Genomic DNA, 20,224 nt, shown 5'->3' with positions numbered 1-20,224 from the left:
TTGAGGATCAGATCCAAAGATAGGCACAGGGATACGCAGGCTGAACAGCAGTTCCGCCTGCGTATCTCCTTTGAGGATTTGGCCCAATATTCTTTTTAAGTCTTGCTGAAATATAATAAAAAATGCAACCTCAAAGGTTGAATTTAGATTTGTGTGATTTGTGAGGTAAATTGCGCTAACTTATATTTATATAAACATTTTACCACAACTGATCCTGTGAACTTGTTACTCAAAAAATAAAACAAAAAATATCAACGGAGTTAAGTTACACTGCCGCAATTCTCCGAAGTTAGGTGCCGATCCTCAAAGCACTTACCTGGAAAATTGCGGCAGTGCAACTTAACTCCGTCCGTCGCAAGGCGTTCCTAATTCAAATGGGCGATTCCCATTTAAATTAGGCACGCTCCCGCGCCGGACGTACTGCGCATGCGTGTGACGTCATTTTTCCCGACGGGCAGCGCGCGAAATTACGTTACGTCGGGCTTTGTGGATTGCGATGGGACAATAAAGTTGCGTCGGGTAAAAAAAAAGTTACGCGCCGGAAAAAAAATCAAAATTTAAAAAAAATCGCGGCGATCGAAAAAAAGGTCTGTTTTTACAAGGTGTTACTAGTTTACACTTTGTAAAAGCAGAACTAATTTTATGTATGCAAAACGTAACTTACGCAGAAAACACAAAGCTAAAAAGCTTTGTGGATCTGCCTAAGTACTCATTTGCATACGCAAAGCGGCATTTCGACTGCCCCCAGCGGCGGATGCGGTACTGCATCTTAAGATCTGACAGTGTAAGTGTCTTACAGATGTCAGATGTTCTGCCTATCTTTGGAAAAATCCTTTTGAGGATCAGATCCAAAGATAGGCACAGGGATACGCAGGCTGAACAGCAGTTCCGCCTGCGTATCTCCTTTGAGGATTTGGCCCCTCATTCCTGGAAGTAATACAACCTCTATTTTAACAACTGGCGGGTGTACATTGCCCCAAGTGAAAACCTGCTGGCAACCCCCCTGTTGTTATAGAGACCTCCCACAGTCATTCTAATTCTAAAAAAAAAGAAAATGAAAATTTAAATAAAAAATAATAAATAATAAATAAAAATACTGTGTTTGTATATTGTATTACGTTGTTGGGGGTTGTTGTCTCCTTTTTCTCAATTTTTTTTTTTTTTTCAAATTGAGTTTCCTAAAAAGTTTCTGTAAGTCTATATAGACCTCAAACTGGGTGCATGTTTAATTCCTTTATCTGAAACTGCCAACTCTTCTATATCCCTTTTCCTAATTCTCTATTTTTTCTTTTTGATTCCCCCTCTACATTCTCTCCTTCTTGGGGGTTTCCATTCCCACCCCTCCTGTGGGTTCCTGCTTGCCTGGAACACTGGCATTGGCGGTCTGTATGATTCTCTCCAATCCCTCCCTTCCCCCTGCCAGTGTGGGGCCCCATAGTTTAGATTATAGTACCCCCTCCCTCTTCCCCTGTAGCCCCCACATCAGGGCCTGGAATATTTGCCCCCTTGTGGAGGGTAAGGGGGGTGTCCTGTGTTTCCCCCTTGTTCCCCCCTATTAGGGGTGTTCTTAATTTGAGTGTTAATACTAGGAGTAGCTGCGAATATTTTGCTCACATTAGGGATGGGAATTTTGGTGCTCACAGTATTACCACTCTCTGCTACTGTGTTTCCAATCTTTTTTTCTTCATTACAAGAGGTGTTAGCAGATTTTAAAACAATTTCGTCCTCCTGCCATTTGTATACTCTTCCGGCTATATAATCTTTCTTGTCCCTTTTGATATTTCTTGACTTTTTGGGTTTTTACCTCATTATCTAGTTTTATAAAAAAAACTCCTGTAATTTGCTGGGTCTGGTTTTATAATCACTGGTGTCAACGTGTGGAACCATATTTTCTCTGATAATATCTATGTGTCCTTCTATTTTAGCAAGTTTTGTTCTGCGTCTATCTATGATTATATCCAATAACTTGCCTTCGCAAACATTGAAAAAACCAAACCATGCTTTGGAAAGATTCTCATCCTCCAACCCATCATTCGGTCCTATGTCCCATCTTAGTCTGCTCGGTGTGATTTTGGCTTCTTTATATCTTTCTATTGTCATGATGTCCCACCACACTCTTGTTTGTTTATCCATAGCATTTTTTAGGTTCTTAAACCCTTGCTCTAAGTTCACTGCTGTGGTGTTATCAAAATTCTCAAAACGTTCCCCCAAATCCAACCTGCGATTGGCCAAAAATGAAAAAAACTCCATTCTCTGCTGCCCCTAAAAGTGCTCTACTTAAAAAAGTAAAAAGTGAATTTAGAAAAAGTGCCAAGATGATATCAATATTATTTTTAAATCTTAAGTCTTTAAGTCAATATAATAAAAAAATGCAACCTCAAAGGTTGGATTTAGATTTGTGTGATTTGTTAGGTAAATTGCGCTAACTTATATTTATATAAACATTTTACCACAACTGATCCTGTGAACTTGTTACTTAAAAAACAAAACAAAAAATATCAATGTGTCTATAGTTATTAATTAACGTGCAAACAATATGCCAAGTTGCTTTAAGACAGGAAAGCGAATGTTAACAATTTCACTGCTATGCCCATGAATTAAGTCGTGTCTATTTTATTTCTAGGCTCACTGTTAGTTTTCTGGCAATTTCAGAAGAAGTGGATAAAGATAAGGAACAGCAGTTGTGTTGGCTGGAAACGTTGATGTAGAGACTTAACTAAGACGGTCCTCTGTGATTCAATATACTCAGGCCTCGTACACACGACCGTTTTCCTCGACAGAATCCATCAACAAACTTGGTGGCAGAGCTTGTGGTGGCAGGTCGTGTGTATGCTTTTCATCGAGAAAACTGTTGAGGAACTTGACGAGGAAAAAAGAGAACAAGTTCTATTTTTCCTCGACGGGAGTCTCAATTTTCTCGTTGTGTTCCTCGTCGGGCTGGTTTTCGATGAGAAACACAATCGTGTGTATGGTAAGAAACCCGCGCATGCTCAGAATAAAGTATGAGATGGGAGCGCACCTTCGGTAAAAGTAGCGTTTGTAATGGAGATAGCACATTTGTCATGCTGTAATGTCATGCTGTTTGTCATGTCTGGAAAGTGAAAATCTTCTCTTACCAAACTTTTACTTAACATGCAGTAACATGAGATTAGCAAAAGCAGCCCCAAGGGTTGTGCTAGTGGAATCAAACTTCCCCTGCCATTGTATGTGTTGTACGTCACCTCGTTTGAGAACGAGGAGATTTGGTCTTGACCGTGTGTACGCAAAGCAAGCTTGTCAAGTCTCTCGACAAGCCTAACAATGAACTTGTCAAGGAAAACGATGTGTCTTTTCCGACGAGTTCCTTGGCCGTGTGTACGAGGCCTCATACCTCCCCAAAACTGAAATGGTCATTTTGGATGGAGTTAACCTATAAAACCTAGGGGGATTGATTTACTAAAACTGGAGAGTGCATGGTAGCCAATCAGCTTCCAACATTTGGCTTGTTTAATTAGGCTTTGACAATAAAACATGAAAGCTGATTTCTATGTAGAGCTGCACCAGATTTTGCACTCTTCAGTTTTAGTAAATCAACCCCTGTGTGTCAGCCTACTAAATAGAATGTTTCTACATAAAATACATAGTTATCTTTTTACTTGCAGAAGCACTGGTATAATAACTTGTAATAGCAATCTTGGGAGTAAGAAGCACTGATGATGAAAGTACATACAGGGCAGGATAAGCTCATTATCTTCCTACTCCCCTCATGTTGTTTCTTTACTAACCATTAAATTCTACTATGACATATAAGCAGAGAATTCATTTAGTGGCCCCATTGTGCATTGCCCTTGGTTAGTATATGCATTGCTTCCCTTGAATACATATTGCACATCTAAAAATCAATGAAAGGTGTACAAAACGCTGCATGTATTCATGGATGGCTTTCATTTTTATTGCTGGGAAATCATCATAAATATCTATTCTTCGCCAAGAAATCAAGAAAAAAAGTATGAGTTATTTCTCAGGTAGAATGATATGTGAGGCTTGAAATGCAATTTCCCCGAACAGACTTTAAGTCTTTGTTGACAAATGCCTAATGATGCCCTGAGCAGAAAAGTATCTAAGCTGAAACTTCACAAGTTATTTCCACTCAGAACCAGAATGTCAAATGCAGCCTCATGTCCCCTGTAAGCTCCTAAATAATCTTTACCCCCCATTTCACACACATAGGGGATACTGTTATGCTCACAGAATAAAGAAACTAAATGAAACCATTATTTCTATTAAGGTTCTTCAATGGAATGCTTCAGGTTAAGCAATACAGAAGCACTTAGCCATGATGTTCACATAAATAGATATTTGTACTTATTAAAGTGGAATTTGGGGCACATGTAACAACTAACCCTTTAGTTAAGTTATTTGTTTTCATAGAAATCATGAATGCTAAACTCTAGCTTTCCAGCAGTAGCAATAGCACTGTCATTTTCCTCCTGGTTGGCTGGATTCACATCTATGCATTTTTAGTGCTTTTTGCATTTTGTAGATTTGCACTACAGAATGTGTTCCATAGGAAACCATGTTAAATGGTCTGTAGTGCAAATCTGCAAAATGAATAAAAGCACTAAAACTGCATAGGTGTGAATCCAGCCTTAGAAGAGCACTTCCAAGACCCTGTAGGTCTTCTTCTGGTCACGTTAGATTACTAGCAGGAAAGAAGAAAGGGAAAGTGCTGACTTCATTGGGAAGCGGGAGCAGTCAAGCACACCACTTGCAGCCTAGTATCCAGCTGCAATGTTTACTGAAATTGGCACATGTAAATAACGATAATAGAAATCAGTGAATAAATATGATGGATTTATATAAAATAAGCATCAATAGTGAGGTTCTGTACTACTCTGTTGATGGCTAACTTTCATTCAGCTCGGCCCTGCAAGGTTTAAGTCCTTCATGACCAGGCCATTTTTTGCTATTCAGCACTTCGCTATTTTAACTGGCAATTGTATCGTCATGCAATGCTGTACCCAAACAAAATTCATCTAATTTTTGTAACACAAATAGAGCTTTCTTTTGGTGGTATTTGATCACCACTGTATATTTTTTTTTTTATTATATAAACCAAAAAAGACAAAACATTTTGAAAAAAAAAAATGTTGCTGCTATAAAACATATCCAATAAAAAAAAAAGAAAAAAAATCAAATGCCTTAATAAATTTAGGCCAAAATGTATTCTGTTACATATCTTTGTTAAAAAATCACAATAAGTGTATATTGATTGGTTTGCATGAAAGTTATAGGGTCTGCAGGCTATGGTATATATACTGGAATTCTTTTTTTTGTATATACTACTAAAGCCTCGTACACACGATCAGTCCATCGATGAAGCTGACTGATGGCCTGTCGCGCCCACACACCATCGGTTAAATAACCGATCGTGTCAGAACGCGGTGACGTAAAACACGACGTGCTGAAAAAAATGAAGTTCAATGCTTCCAAGCATGCGTCGACTTGATTCTGAGCATGCGTGGATTTTTAACCGATGGTCGTGCCTACTAAAGATCGGTTTTGACCTATCGGTTAGGAATACATCGGTTAAATTTAAAGCAAGTTGGCTTTTTTTTAACCAATGGTTAAATAACCTATGGGGCCCACGCACGATCGGTTTTGACCGATGAAAACGGTCCATCAGACCGTTGTCCTCTGGTTAACTGATCGTGTGTACGAGGCCTAATGGTGGTAATCAGCGACTTATAATGGGACTGCAATAGTGCAGCAGGAAATCTGACACTAACTGAAACTGAGTGGGAACTGACTAAATGACATCACTAGAAACACTAATACAGTGATCTGTGACTGTACTAATGACACTGGCTGGGAAGGGGTTATCATCTACTGTAATCAATGGGTTAAATGTGTGCCTAACAATGTTTATTGTGTGCATTATGTGCTGATTTTTACTAAAGATCTTGCGGGAATAAGAAATAGAGGAATAATTCCCTCTGTATGGAGCCCTGTGATGACTGTCAATTGGACACAGACAATCAGCAGGTCTCAGCTATGAACCATTGGCCTGGACCTGCTGACAGGCTCCCAGTGTGTACAATCACAGCGGGTATAGGCGGGGGGGACACACATGCACATGTCTTAAATCCAGAAACAGGCAGCAAAGTATCAGCAAAGTACCAGTACTTAGTTTTGCTTGTGAGGACCACCCGTCTGCAGTTAAATTTGGGGCAGTCCGTAAGTGATTTTTGGGAAGTTTTTGGTCACGGATTCACTTTAATTCTCTAAAAATGTGCACTTTGTTTACAGAATAACTTTGTTTTTCATTTGTTTTTCATTTGAGCCTAAGTTCTGTAGACATGCAATTTGTTGATAAAAAAAATCCACAAAGCAATATTTGGCAATAGACAGTCTTGGTAGTAGTCCAACAAGAAATGTACCAAGGCAAGCATCAGCCAAAGATTAAAAAGAGCTTTATCATTTTTAAAACCACAATCACTCATGTTATGTTATCACAATCTTTTAACATTGAACACATTCATTGCCCTGGACCATTTCTTCTAGATGTATTTGTATTAGAAAATGGATCTAGTTCAAAAGTTCCTTTATGCCCAGCCAAATATTGTTGTGCATGGTAAAGGTAAACCAGGTTACGCTTAGCTTTCCTGAAAATTCCACATGGAAGGAAATATTTGTTTAATGCTCATTGATCAGCTTAAGCTGTATCTCTCCTTCATACAAAAATCCAGCTGGCAAATTTGCCTTTCTCATGGAAATGTCTGCCTTTGATTTCCAGCATGTCCTTCTTGTCTGATTGTCACAAACTAGCCCAATTTTGCTTGCAGATTGTAAATCATTTTTTATTGCATATGCAGCCCTAGCAGAAAATAGCTGAAGAAATGAATTAAGACAAACACTTCTTACAGACTTTTCAATCCACACTGAACAAAAAATAGTTGAAAATAATCGAACAGTATTCAATTTTCAACGTAGCTTGTTAATAATTTGAAATATCATTGATGATAAGGGTAGATTATGCATCTACATAATTTCTTTTGGCCCACAGTTATCTAATTCATTAACATAATTGTTACATATTATTCAGGCTAAGCTGCACACAAAGATAGAGGCTCAAGCAGGACATTTGGTGAATATACAGTATGTGTTGGCCCTACTAAACTTTTCTCTGAAGATTTCAAACAGATCTGGATAGAAAGCATCAAATAATTTTTCAGTGTGCATTTCTTTCACCTTTTGAAAGCAGATTTAAAAACATTTTGCTGAAAACACATATTACTGATCTGTAAACATCTAAAAAGATTTGAGTAACAGTGGTGACTCATGTATAATTTTCCCTCTGGACCTTTCACTGGGAGAATTCCAAAATTTAAAAAGTAACAGTCAACACCTTAACGGGACTTTTTCTTCTGCTCTAGTTGTTTGCAGCTTTTGAGGCTGGAGATATATTCTCATTAAAAGTAATGACAGCTAATAGAGTCCCCTACAGTCTTGAATCTAGGTAATACATTGTAATGTAGTTACTCTTTCTATGTTCAGCTAAACTACATCCTATATGGCTGTAAACACCCTATAATGAAGATGAATGATAGCATTTGGCAATCGAAAATCTTTTGCCAACATATCAACTAGTAGCCTGGTTAACAGAAGACCTGGTTACTGATAGCGACAATGAATTGCATATAACATATACAAAAAGCTTTTAGTTCCTAGGAGAAGACACTGATTGTGCTGGTAATATTGTACACAGCTTGTGTTATAGCTCTGTCACATTTAATTTAAGGTACAGCTTATAGCTGTTTGGATGCCTCCAAGCTATGTCATAAACTGTACAATGGAAAACAGCGGAAAGAAACGTAGCAATGATCTTATTGGTGTCTGCGTCTGTTGTAATCTGACATAAAACACAAAATGATGAATTGGATCAAACCTTCCCAAGTAAAGGCAGAGCCAAGTCCACTGCAAGAGCCAAAGATATTACGCTGCATTAAATTCAGTGTCAAAAATCTGTAATTGTATTTTAATAGAAATACGTTAATTGCTTCTGAGGTATAAGTGAGTAAAGAGCAACAATATAAAAATTCTCCATCACTCAGTCCAGTTTGTCAGTGCAGAAGACCTAATTTAAAGCTGAAGTTTAGGTATGGCCATTTTTACATAATTATAGCTTGGAACAATATAAGTATGGATGTGACATATCAGTGGGATCCCCTTGGTAGCTGGAAATCACTGTAGAAGGCACTACTTCTACAATGATCTCCTCTAGCCTCTGGGCCCTATGCCAAAAGACTGCCCTGTATTGCGCTACACTGTGAACACAGGAGGTCACTCGCTAGGCACAGATCTTATGAATACCTTCCCACCCAGCCTGTAACAGATTGTGATGGCAGGCGGGACGGCCTCAGGGCTGCACAGCGGTACAATCTGTCACTGGCTGTGTCTACCGGACACAGTTGTTGACTGATCAGTGTACCAGCTCACTGCCAGTACAATGTGACCGCTGTGACCAATCACATCAGATCACTTGACAGTTTTAAACAAAAGATGGCTTTTTTTGAATGCCATCTATTGTGTACAGTTATTTTGCTAGCTGTGATTGGTCAATGTATGTGATCACATGATACAGACAGAGTCAATCACAGCTAATCACAACATAACAAACGGAATGAATCAGTTTCATTCAGTAAAATACTTTCTAATAGAAATTAAATTCACTGCTATAAGCAATCACAATGTGTAAAAAATAAAATAAAAATCCTGATCACTTCCCCAGAGTAGTACAAAGTGACTATGGTAAAAAAAATTGCTTTGGTAACAGTGTCTTGAAAAAAATCATAAATAAATAAATATAAATAAAATTGAGATTTTTTTTTTTTGTACTGTCACAAGTCAGTGTCATTGCTTCACTGCCACACCCGTTATGTGATGAAGCTGTACTGCACTGGTGACAGTATGTTGATTTTTGTTTGATTTTCTTAATTTTCCAAAACAGAATGACAAAAAAAAGATGACAACTTCAAAAAACTTGCCATTCCTCTTACTAAATACCTTGGACTGTCTACTTTCCAAAAAGGGGTCATTTGGAGGATATTTGTACTGTCCTGGCATTTTTGATCCTCAAGAAATGTGATGTCAGTATATCAGGATCATCGTTTGTGGACTCAAAATGAAATGTAGCTGACCTACAGTTATAATAACAATTATTTATTTGTAAAATTGTATATACAAAAAATAAAAAAAACCTGTGGTGATTAAATACCACCAAATAAAAGCTCTAGTTGTGTGAACAAAATGATAATAGAATGAATTTTGTTTGGGTACAATGTTGCATTACCACGCAATTGTCCTTTAAAGTGCAACAGTGTCGAAAGCTGAAAATTGCCCTGGGCAAGAAGGGGGTAAAAGTGCCCTGTATTAAAGTGGTAAGGAACACTGCATTTTCTCAATTAATACAAAGCATTCTTGGAATGGATGAGCTGGAGATATGGGGTAGTAACACCATGATCCATACCTTATCCAATCACAGAACACTTTGCAATCATTGAAAAATTGAATGGTGCCCAGCGGGTGACATCCAGTATTCAGTAAGAAGCAGGGAACCAGTGCTTACTACAGTGATTTCCAGCTTCTAAGAAGATCCCACAGGTATGATACTTACATTTACACTGGTTCAACCTGGACCATTATATTTTTTTTTCCAACTATGACATCCAATTCTGGGGAAACATGGATTTATATGGCAAAACATTAGGACAGACTTTGTGAAAGCTATAGTGAAGAAGGTAGAGGAGCTATTTAAAAAAGTTGTTTACCACATCACACATTTGTTTTATTGATTACTGTTAGCAACTACGAAAAAAAAGTTTTTTCCCAAATCAAGGTAGGAAAAAAAGTAAATTTTATTCATGATTGCTATTACAAGCAAGCTATTTTTCTTTGCTTCAGTTTTTGTAAAATTGCCTTAAAAACAACCATTTAGTGCTACTCAGGCAAATTCACCAAATACTGGATCCAGAAGGACTTCCAGTATTTATGTGAAAATAATTGCATTTACCCTCTCATTTAACCCTCTTCCATTGAAGGAGAGTGGTTGTTTTACCCAAGGGACATTGTAAGAGAATGTAAAAAATAATTATTTTCCTATTTCTAAATTCACATATGTGTATATATGTATATATGTGTGTTTGTATATATATATATATGTATATATATATATATATATATATATATATATATATATATATATATATATATATATATATGTATGTATGTATGTATGTATGTACAGTGCTGGGTAGAGTTTTGCCTTAGGAAAACTAATTTTTGGTTTACATAGAATTAAAGAGTTTGACAGTCTTGTGGTTGAGTCATGTCCATGAAGAAACTTCCCGTTTCTTTTAAGAAGTAAAACTATAATATGTCTATCTACATCTGTTTCTCACCTTTATATATTTTTTGGCATATTTTTATCTGAGGGGAAACATCTGTGTTTCACATACATGGAGCAGTGCATTCTTGTGACATATCTTGTGGTTTAAGACAGAGCCCTGAATACATTTTCTGTTCTGACTGTAACATACATCATTGAGGTGAAAACAGGAATTTGCATTGTCAGGATGGAAGCAGTTGCTTGCTAAATAGATGACATATGTCTTATACTGATAAGGGAAGTCACTCCTTTGCCCCCACTTTATCGTCTTTACAAACTGCATAAATACTGTACTTTGTGTTCAAATAAACCAGACATCAATTGATACACAAAGCAAACTGTTCTCTGTGTGTATTGATTTGTCTCTCAGATCTGAAGTGTTATTTTGAATTACCTAAGAATACACCTGGGTGGTTATATTACATATCCTCATCCGACATGATTTAGGTTTGCAGAAAGTATGTAACAAAGGGGGTCTTGTCTTTTCAGACAAAGAACCCTGATATATTGATTCATTTGGCCAGTATGTTTTTTTTTTACTGGGGAGGGCAACCTTTTTGTATATACTCTTTATAAATTAATATTTAGTTATGTATTAGCAATACATAGACAGCACCCTGTGGAATGACAATATCGTATCCATTTATACATTTATATGGTGTACATTTTATATGGTGTATTTCATTGCCATGGTAACAGTACTTATAAGTTTTATTATTTTAAAGACCTTGACAAAATACTCGTGGTTATATTGAGTGGATTCTACTTATATTGTAATCAGGTTTGTAACCTATTTTTTGATGTGGTAATAGAATTTGTATGCCCTTTATTCTTCAAAGTGTCAGTTGTTACTTTTTATATACTATATCACAAGGCAACTGAGAACAATTGAAAATCAATGTGTCTTTGCATAAATGTATACATATTAGAATTACCTAACTTGTTTTGTCTTGAAAACAGTTGTGTGTTTTTTAATATGCTATTATTTCCAATAAAAAACATAAATCCTCCTAAAGTGCATTTCTGTACCTTGAAGATAAAGACTGTAAACAATATATAGTAATACTGCTAAAGAAAAATACTCTTTTTCATGTTTTCCAGGCACAGTGATGTGAACAACGAGAACGTCAGCCGACCAAGTTCATCTCTAAGTTCAGGGTTAAAAGTACATGGAAACGTATCTTCTGAAAATGAAAATATAACAACTACATTGGTGGCCAGCAAAGGGAACATAACACCGACACTTGGAAGAAGACGCTCAACTCCAGCAGAAGATACATTTTCACGTTCTTCATCTGCACTTTCTGAGTTTTTAGAAGAAGTGAGAAAGAAAAGGGCAGCTGAAAAAGATCAGACTTCCCTAGTTATGGAAGAAACATCATCGCTGCCTATTTATCGTACAACTGGTGCTTCCTCTCTCCGAAGATGTACGCGCCTAAATGATGATGAGGAGGAAGATTTCTCAGTTGCTTTAGGGAAACTTGCAGATGACAAACCTGCATCAAGTCAAGGATTAACTCGTTCAGCAAGCCTTAGATGCTTACCTTCTGAAAAGTCTGACCCCACGCTATCACCTGCAGTTAAACGTATGGCAAGATTTGGCTCTTATGAATCTCTCCAACAACCTCCAGTTGTAGGGAGAGAGAGTGCTCCTTCTTCAAAGCTAAGGCCTTGGAGGAAATGTCTTGAAGCACCAGTGGAAGAGGCTGCAGAAAACGATTTTGGAAACCAGCCTCTTGTGTTTCAGAACAAGAGGTTTTCACAACTGCCAGATGATGAAAATGAAGAAAGTTTATCAAACTGGAAAGTACCCAGGCTTAACTATGAGAGAAAATTGCCTGATGACAGCGATGACATCCTACCTGCTCTGAAAAAGTCACAATCAACGCTAAGTTTATCTAGATATTCTAGGGATAGAAGAGAAGGTCAGCGACCACTCAGTGTCCATTTTGGAGATCTACCCACAAATGAACCAGGTTTCTCCACGGGTGTATTAAAAAGTGCTTTAAAGAAAAGCTCTAGCATTGGTGAGGATTTAGGAAATCTGTCTGATTCTTCATCCTCATCTGGATCAGTTTTTTCTTGCAAGAGTGCGGATAGTATCAAAAGTCAGCCACGTGCTCAAAGACTAGAAGGAGAAGGTATTTCTGGGAAACTGGTTACATCAGAAATAGTACAAGAAAATAAAAGACCTGAGGCAGAAGGCAAAGAAGATGATGTGAATAGCATAATGATGAAATATCTTCGCAAAAACGAGGAAGAACAAGGTAAATGGGAAAAAAAAAACAACTTTGATTAAACATTTTAGAGCTTAAAGAGCAGCTCCAGACTCCTTCAGAAAAAAATAAAAGTCAGCAGCTACAAATACTGTAGCTGCTGACTTTTATTATTAGGGCACTTGTCTGTCCAGAAATGCAGCGGTGTCCTCACCCGAGCCGATTTTTTAATCAGCTATTGGGTGCCGGTGCCTCCATCTTGACTAAGGGAAACCGACAGTGCAGCCACACAGAATGGGCCGGCTGAGGGAGAATAGGGGGGTGTGAACGTCTGGCTCAGTTTGCATTGGCGAATTGAGCCAGAAAAGGGAGGAAGAGAGGGGGGTACTTGTCAAAACCAGGTACCCCCCCCCCCCCCATAAAAAAGGTGCCAAATGTGGCAGCAGAGGAGTGGAGGAGGCAGACAAGCAAAGCTTCCCCTTTTAAAATACCATATAGAGAACCTTGACACTGCATATGTACTATTACTTAGTCAGATTGAGAATCATGTTGTCATTATAACTAAAGGTATACAAGCCTAAGGATACAGTAGCAAATATATCTCATTGTTACTGAGAAAATGTACTGTCTGTTGGTGGCCCCCTTATGTCCAGCACACTAGTCAGTGTAATGCTAAGGTGATAACTGTCAATAAGCAATTAATTTCCTCAGTAGCAACAAGATTTAATCAGCACTGTAGCTTTAGATGCTTGGATTCCATTGCTCTGTCTTAAATGTTTAAATATGCCAAGGTATTTCAACATGTTAAATTTAGTATGCATAATTTTAATCATAGTATCATGTAATCCAGTTTGACTTGTCCAGGGGTTACATGATTTCTGCTGTATATTATGTACATATTGAAGCTGGGTTGGAGTAGCTTGAGAAAGCAGTCCTGCTAGGTTACAAAAGTGTTTCACACTGAACAATAAGCCTGTCGTGTCTCCTTGATTACTGCAGGAGGTTGATGTCTTTGCCTATGAATCTACCTGTTAAGACCACCAAGCCCAGACAGTCATTTTACAACTATAGTGTTAAAAAGGGCTGACTTTTATAGCAAGATCTGGAAAATTACCTTTCTATAAAGCAATGAAAGTGCCAACCTAAAAGAAATACTTTCAGCATTCTGAATGGAGAGCCAGGAAGCTTCTGATCACAGAACACCATATATCAAAATGGTGATTTCCTAAGAGAGCGAGGAAATTAAATGGATGTATAATGTGATGTCTACACAACTTTACTGATATTAGCTACTAAAAAGTTTAGGCAAAATATTTGTTTCTATTACAAAACCATTCTGTGTCACACCTGACTGATATTTTCCATTCCTTGTCCATCTCATTAAATTGGTTCATTATCTCAAGCTGGCTGACAAAAGCCATGCTACATGCCTCATTAGCCAACACTAAGCTCAGCTACTTGGCACAGGCTTGTGGGCACCTATGTACTAGCACTAAAGCTGGAGTATTCAATGTATAATACCTTAATAATAATGTATTTTAAAAAGATGCAGAGCTCATAATGTTCTAAAGGCAAACATGAATGCTATATTTTAGAACTTGCGGATAACTTGTTCTATCTCATTTCATCCTGCTATAAAGAGAAACGGGCCTATGGCGTAATGGGACAGCATTTTACAAACTAAAATCTTTCAGATCATGCATATATTTGTTGGGTATGAGGTGTGAAGAATGTTATAAGGCTTGCTTTGTACAGTGTGCTACTCTGTCGGTCCAGGCTGTAGAAACATGTCAACCATTGCAGCTTCTTGGGATGAGCCCTCAGCACACTAAAGTCTAGCACGCAAATAAGCAGTCTTCTGTAATGACTAAAGATGAGCTAAGGATCAAGCCAAACTCAGTTCAGCCTGAACTCGCAGGAAACTGTTGCATGATAGAAGGCCACTGGCCCAATCAGATATAGCTGAGATATTCCTTGCCCCACAGTTGCACATAACAAAGGGCAATTAAGCTGGTGCTATGTGACCATATCAGATCACTAATGTCACCAACATCCCTGTCATTTTGTTACATGCGGTTATGGGACAGTTGCAGCTGATTAGGCCAGCGGTCTCCTATTATGTGAGATTTTTCTGTGGATTTGAGCCAAACTAAGTTTAACCTAAACTTTACCCCATCCCTGGAGGTCAAACCAGTGAGAGCTGTGTGTGACCAGGGAGACTGACACATACCTTATGGACACACAGAGCAGGGCTCGGAAGTGAGCATGCACAAGTGCCCCCATAGCATGCGGCTGGCTATAGGGGTACTCAGCACGGGGAGGGGGCAGGAGTGCCGGTGGGGAACCCAAGAAGAGGAGGATTCGGGCTGCTTTGTGTGAAATCATTGCATGAAGCAAGTAAGTATAACATGTTTGTTTTTGTTTTTTTTAATGGCTTCAGTATCGCTTCAGTATCACTTTAAATAGGCCTCATGGATGAGAGATCTAGCTCACCTGTGGTTGCTGAGCCAAACATAAAAATCCCAAGCTGTACTTGTTTTACACCTGTGTCCAGACTATGGCCATTTTACTATTTATGCATTATTAACAAGCGATAATAGTGCTTTAAAACAAAAACCAAAAACTGTAAGACCCGGTTCACACTGGGGCGACGCAGCCGCCTGACAAGTCGCGTCCCATTCTAGTGAATAGAACCGTTCTAATAGGAGTGACGCAAGTCGCTCCGACTTAGAAAAAGGTTCTTGTACTACTTCGGGGGCGACTTGGGGCGACCTGCATTGACTTCTATACAGAAGTAATTTTGCAAGTCGCCTTAGATGTCGTCTTCATGTCGCCTGGCCGAGTCGCCCCCGAAGTCGTGCCGCCCCTGTGTTAACCGGCTCTTACTCTTTTTAATGTGAAGTAATTTGTTTCCAAAGATCTTCAAAGAGCACAACAACAAATCAATAGCTTCGAAACGCTGGTTGTTTACAATAGAGGGCTGGCAGGCTGTCAATATCTGCTCCCCATACAAAAAAACTAAGTTTTCAATGCATAATTTGTGAACTTTTACTAAAAAGTAATTTATCAACAAAGTTTATAGATAGAGAGATGAGTTGTTTTAAAGTGCTTTTACTGATTTTTTTTTTATTGAGCAATGTAAATATGTGAGCATGATCTGGACACAGGTTCACTTTAAGAAATCAGGCACCTGTAAAACAGCATTTGTAGAGAGATGTACACCCCACCCAAAACCTCTCTCTGTCACAAAGTGAATGATTTGATTACCTATTACAATTCCATGCAATCATATTTGGGAAATAATAAAATGTAATAAAAGACAAGGATATTGCTATCACCTTGGAAATATTATTAATATGTTTTTTTTTTCCTATGTGCATATAGAAAGAAATTTTGACCGCAATGCTATAGATGATGTTAGACTAGGAATCATGATATTGCATTGCCTAATGTTAACTTTTGGAGACCCTTTTTGCTCTGCATCAGAGTCTCAGATCAATTACTCACTGGTAATTGATCCCAATAAAAAATGGTTTGTCTTTATCTACACTTCTATACATTTTGTATACCCCATTCAGTTACAGTGGAACCTCGGTTTGCGAGTAACGCAGTTAACGAGCGTTTCACAATACGAGCACTGTATTTAAAATAATCCTAACTCGGTTTGCAAAACTAGCAGGATTCAGGCTAAAGCAATGTGCAGTACCGCGTTTGGCCTAATGTGGGGGTCACCGGAGCCAAACGGCGCTGTTCGGAAATGCTTGGAAAGACTTGGATATACTCAGTTTCCGAGTCTTTCCGAGATTTGCAGAGGTCAGTCGAGGTGTCCTTAGGCCTTTCCGGACGCTTCCGAGGCTCTTCGGCGCCCCCCACCTCTGGCTGCATGCGGTATTGCTTGCCATTGAAGTCAATGTGGAACAAATAATTTTTGTTTCCATTGACTTCAAAGGGGAAACTCACTTTGATATGCAAGTACTTTGGATTACGAGCATTCTCCTGTAACGGATTATGCTCGTAATCCGAGGTTTCACTGTACTAGAAAGCCATAGATTGCATATGTGTTATGACAATTCATCTGTATCTATGGAATTTTCCTTGTTAATGTCTTAATTTAGCCTAATGCCTCGTACACACGATCGGAAATTTTGACAGCAAAAGTCTGATGTGAGCTTTTGAATGGAAATTCCGACAGTGTGTATGCTCCATCAGACTTTTGCTGTCGGAATTTTCGCCAACAAAAGATTGAGAGCTGGTTCTCAAATTTTCAGACGGAAAACATTCCAATAGGAAAATCCGATTGTCTGTATCAATTTTGATGCTCAAAATTCCGATGCATGCTCGGAAACAATTCGACTTGGAAGCATTGAACTTCATTTTCTCGGCTCTTCATTGTGTTGTACGTCACCGCGTTCTTGACGGACGAAAGTTTAGAGAACTTTTGTGTGACCATGTGTATGCAAGTCAAGCTTGAGCGATGGAAAATCTGATCGTGTGTACGCAGCATTACTGTTGTTATTCATAAAATTATCATTTTGATTTTCCTGATTGTTTTATGTACATAATTGGGCTCATTCCTTACTTCCTAGACTTTTCCCTATTATTTTTACCTTTTCTCGTTACATTGTGAGAAGCCATTAGACTCATTCAGCAAATGTGACATACTTTTTTCTTTCATCTAGTTGAAAATTATTCCTGCTTAAAAAGCAGATCCCCAATTCTAGCAGTCATTTTTACCAAAATATTCATGTGACACAAAGAGTGGAGCTATAATTCAGATGTGCCTAAGACAGTAAAATGTTTAAATACAGCTTTGAGAGGGCTACATATGAGTGTTCTAAATAGTAGTAGTAGTATAGCGCAGTAATAGTAGTGATTGTCTGCCTACATCAATTGAAAATTGAGAATCAAGGTTTAGATGGACTCACAATAAAACACTAAAAAAAAATCTGTTTTCTACCAAATGGTAATGTTTTTAAGATTATGTCTGAATTACAAAATAACATTGCCTTTAATTTGGAGAGGCATGTCTGTCACAAACACTCCCTGGCATTGCAAGAGTGAAGACAAAGATGGAACAATTTCATGCATGTTTAAGATCATTAAATAGCTAGAACATGATGAATAAACAGACTTTCATCTAAATTTGCTGTGACCAAATTACAGTAGTAATTAAAACCACACTAAGTCTTATCTCCATTCTGCAGCAAATTCTTGATGCAGCCATAACAATTTTGTTTTCAAGATTAGCTGTGGTGTATGACTTCGGTGACTTCAACTCCAGGGATGGCAGAATTATTCCATTACAGTTTATTATACTGTATATTCACAGCATGGTTGGAAAGATGCTGTTTTCTTACATCATCAAAGTGTATAACGCTCATTTGGCAAAGTCAGAGCACCAGGCAGGAACAGATGTACAATATTTGTTCCCTCTAGATCTTCTGTCTATAAAAAAGAATTTACGCTTTTGGGACTGTAAGCAAAAAAACTGCCAGAAAAAAGCCTTTTTCAGTTTCCTCTTATACCCTGTTATGGTGTTTCACCGATGCCCCTGGAAGGGCTTACTCCTGCTGCTGTAGTGTCTGTATATAAGATAAATTAAGTATTCAACAGAGTAAGACCCCCTATAAAAGTAAAAGAGTGTGTATGTGTGAACTAAAATGCAGAGATCTCATTACCAGAAATCTTACAATCCTAGAATGTTCTTTAGATCCTACAACAATTATGTAGTACATGGTCCTACTTGATTGGATACATATTGAACATCATTTTTTACATAAATTCTGACATTTTATAGTGTTGTTGAATCCAGGGGGTAATGTACTGAGAATGTACAATTACATTTGATGGTATATGACTAGCTTAAAGCGGGAGTTCACCCATAAAAAAAGTTTTACCCTTAGATTGATGCTCATTTTGTCTAGCTAGTTGTTTTAAAAACGAAGCTGTACTTACCGTTGTAGAGAGCGATCTTCTTAGCCGCTTCCGGGTATGGTCTTCGGGACTGGGCTTTCCTATTTTGATTGACAGTCTTCCGGCAGGTTTCCGACGGTCGCATCTATCGCGTCACGAGTAGCCGAAAGAAGCCGAACAACGGCGCGGCTCTATATGGCGCCTGCGCACCGACGTTCGGCTACTTTCGGAAAATCGTGATGCGATAGATGCGACCGTCGGAAGCCTGTCAATTAAGAAGGAACGCCCAGTGCCGAAGACCATACCCGGAAGCGGTGGAGAAGATGTATCTCTAAAACGGTAAGTACTGCTTTGTTTTAAAAAAAAAACTAGCCGATTCCCTTAGACAAAATGAGCATCAATCTAATCTTAAATTTTTTTTTGAGGGGGAACTACCGCTTTAAGAGACATACAGATGCAGTGTGTGATTGAACCCAACAGTATCCCAAACAAAATTGAATATTACTATTGAATTCACTCTCTCTTGATATTGGTTTGCCACCTAAGATCGTAAGTATGAATCAGGAGGTAGTTAGAATATACAAAATTGACTTCAGGGTAGAAGACTGAAGCAACCAGTGAGGGAAGTAATAAGTACAGTACATATTTCACCATAGTATTTTTCTTTTTTCTTTTAGGTCACACCAAGTAAAGGCTTTTGGGCCTGGCAGATGAAGGACTCACTTTGGCTGTCTGTATTCTATTTTTGAAGGCTTGCACTATGTATTTGCCAAAAGCACAAGATTGTAAAGATGAATTTATGGTTGAAAATTAAAGATGTTGTTCTGTAATTTGTTTGCTTTCTAAAAAATAAAGCTGTAGGTTTCTCAAATTGGCAGTATGTTTATTAGAATGTAAAGAATGAATTTTGTACATACGCATATTACAGATGGACCTCTCAGGGATTTTGTTGCATATTAGTTCTGTATTGCTGCATATTGGTCAAGACACATGCCACATGAACTCTATAATAAATGTTAAGCCTCATACACAGGATCGGACTCCCATCTCACTTTTCCATGGATTTCTGTCCAAAGGGCGTTGTCTGTGAACTTAGTATGCATACACACGGCAGGACTTTTTCAGCCAACTTTCACCAAATCACATGTTTTTTTAGCTCTTTACCGCCACCCTTTGGGCAACTTCTGCTATTGTTGTCTGATCTTTAGCATTGGTTCTGAGTATGCGTGCTTGTACTTTGGACTTGTGTACACATGATCGGATTAGCCGACGTAGGACATTTGTTGCCGGAACACACGGTTGGATTGTCCGATCAAACAGGTCCGTCGGACATTTGTTGTCAAAAAGTCTGATCGTATGTATTGGCCTTAAGACACACCAAAACTCTAGGAGTCAATAGGATTTCTCACCACCCTCACCAGGTTCAACAGCATGATGTAAAAATCCCCCAGGATGCCTGAATCATACAAATGCTTTCTGTTACCTGTTTACAAGTCTTTTGCTGTTCTTTGAAACACTCCACAGACATGCCACCCCTCCATCCTCCTATTCCTGGCAGTGAAATTCTTCCAGCCAGAGCTGTGGTTAGTTATTTTAACTCACAATCAAAAGAGGGTTGAATTCTGATTTGCTGTTGTGGCCACCAAGTAAAAGAAGAGTGTCCAGAATG

General features: G+C 38.3%; 1 protein-coding gene across 1 annotated transcript in view; it reads left to right on the top strand.

Annotated features, from left to right (window-relative positions):
* MYO18B (myosin XVIIIB) overlaps positions 1-19,426 on the top strand; it is a 764,821-nt gene extending 745,395 nt beyond the window's left edge. Inside the window, 2 exon segments of the mRNA XM_040358554.1 lie at positions 11,528-12,693; positions 19,233-19,426. Of these exon segments, the coding sequence (XP_040214488.1) occupies positions 11,528-12,693; positions 19,233-19,246 (1,180 nt within the window). The 3' untranslated portion in view covers positions 19,247-19,426.
* The last annotated feature ends 798 nt before the right edge of the window (positions 19,427-20,224 follow it).

The sequence above is a fragment of the Rana temporaria genome, chromosome 1 (genome assembly GCF_905171775.1).
Source record: "Rana temporaria chromosome 1, aRanTem1.1, whole genome shotgun sequence".
Taxonomy (NCBI): Eukaryota; Metazoa; Chordata; class Amphibia; order Anura; family Ranidae; genus Rana; species Rana temporaria.
Note: the sequence above shows the minus strand (reverse complement) of the source record. Positions and strands in the feature narration are given on the sequence as shown.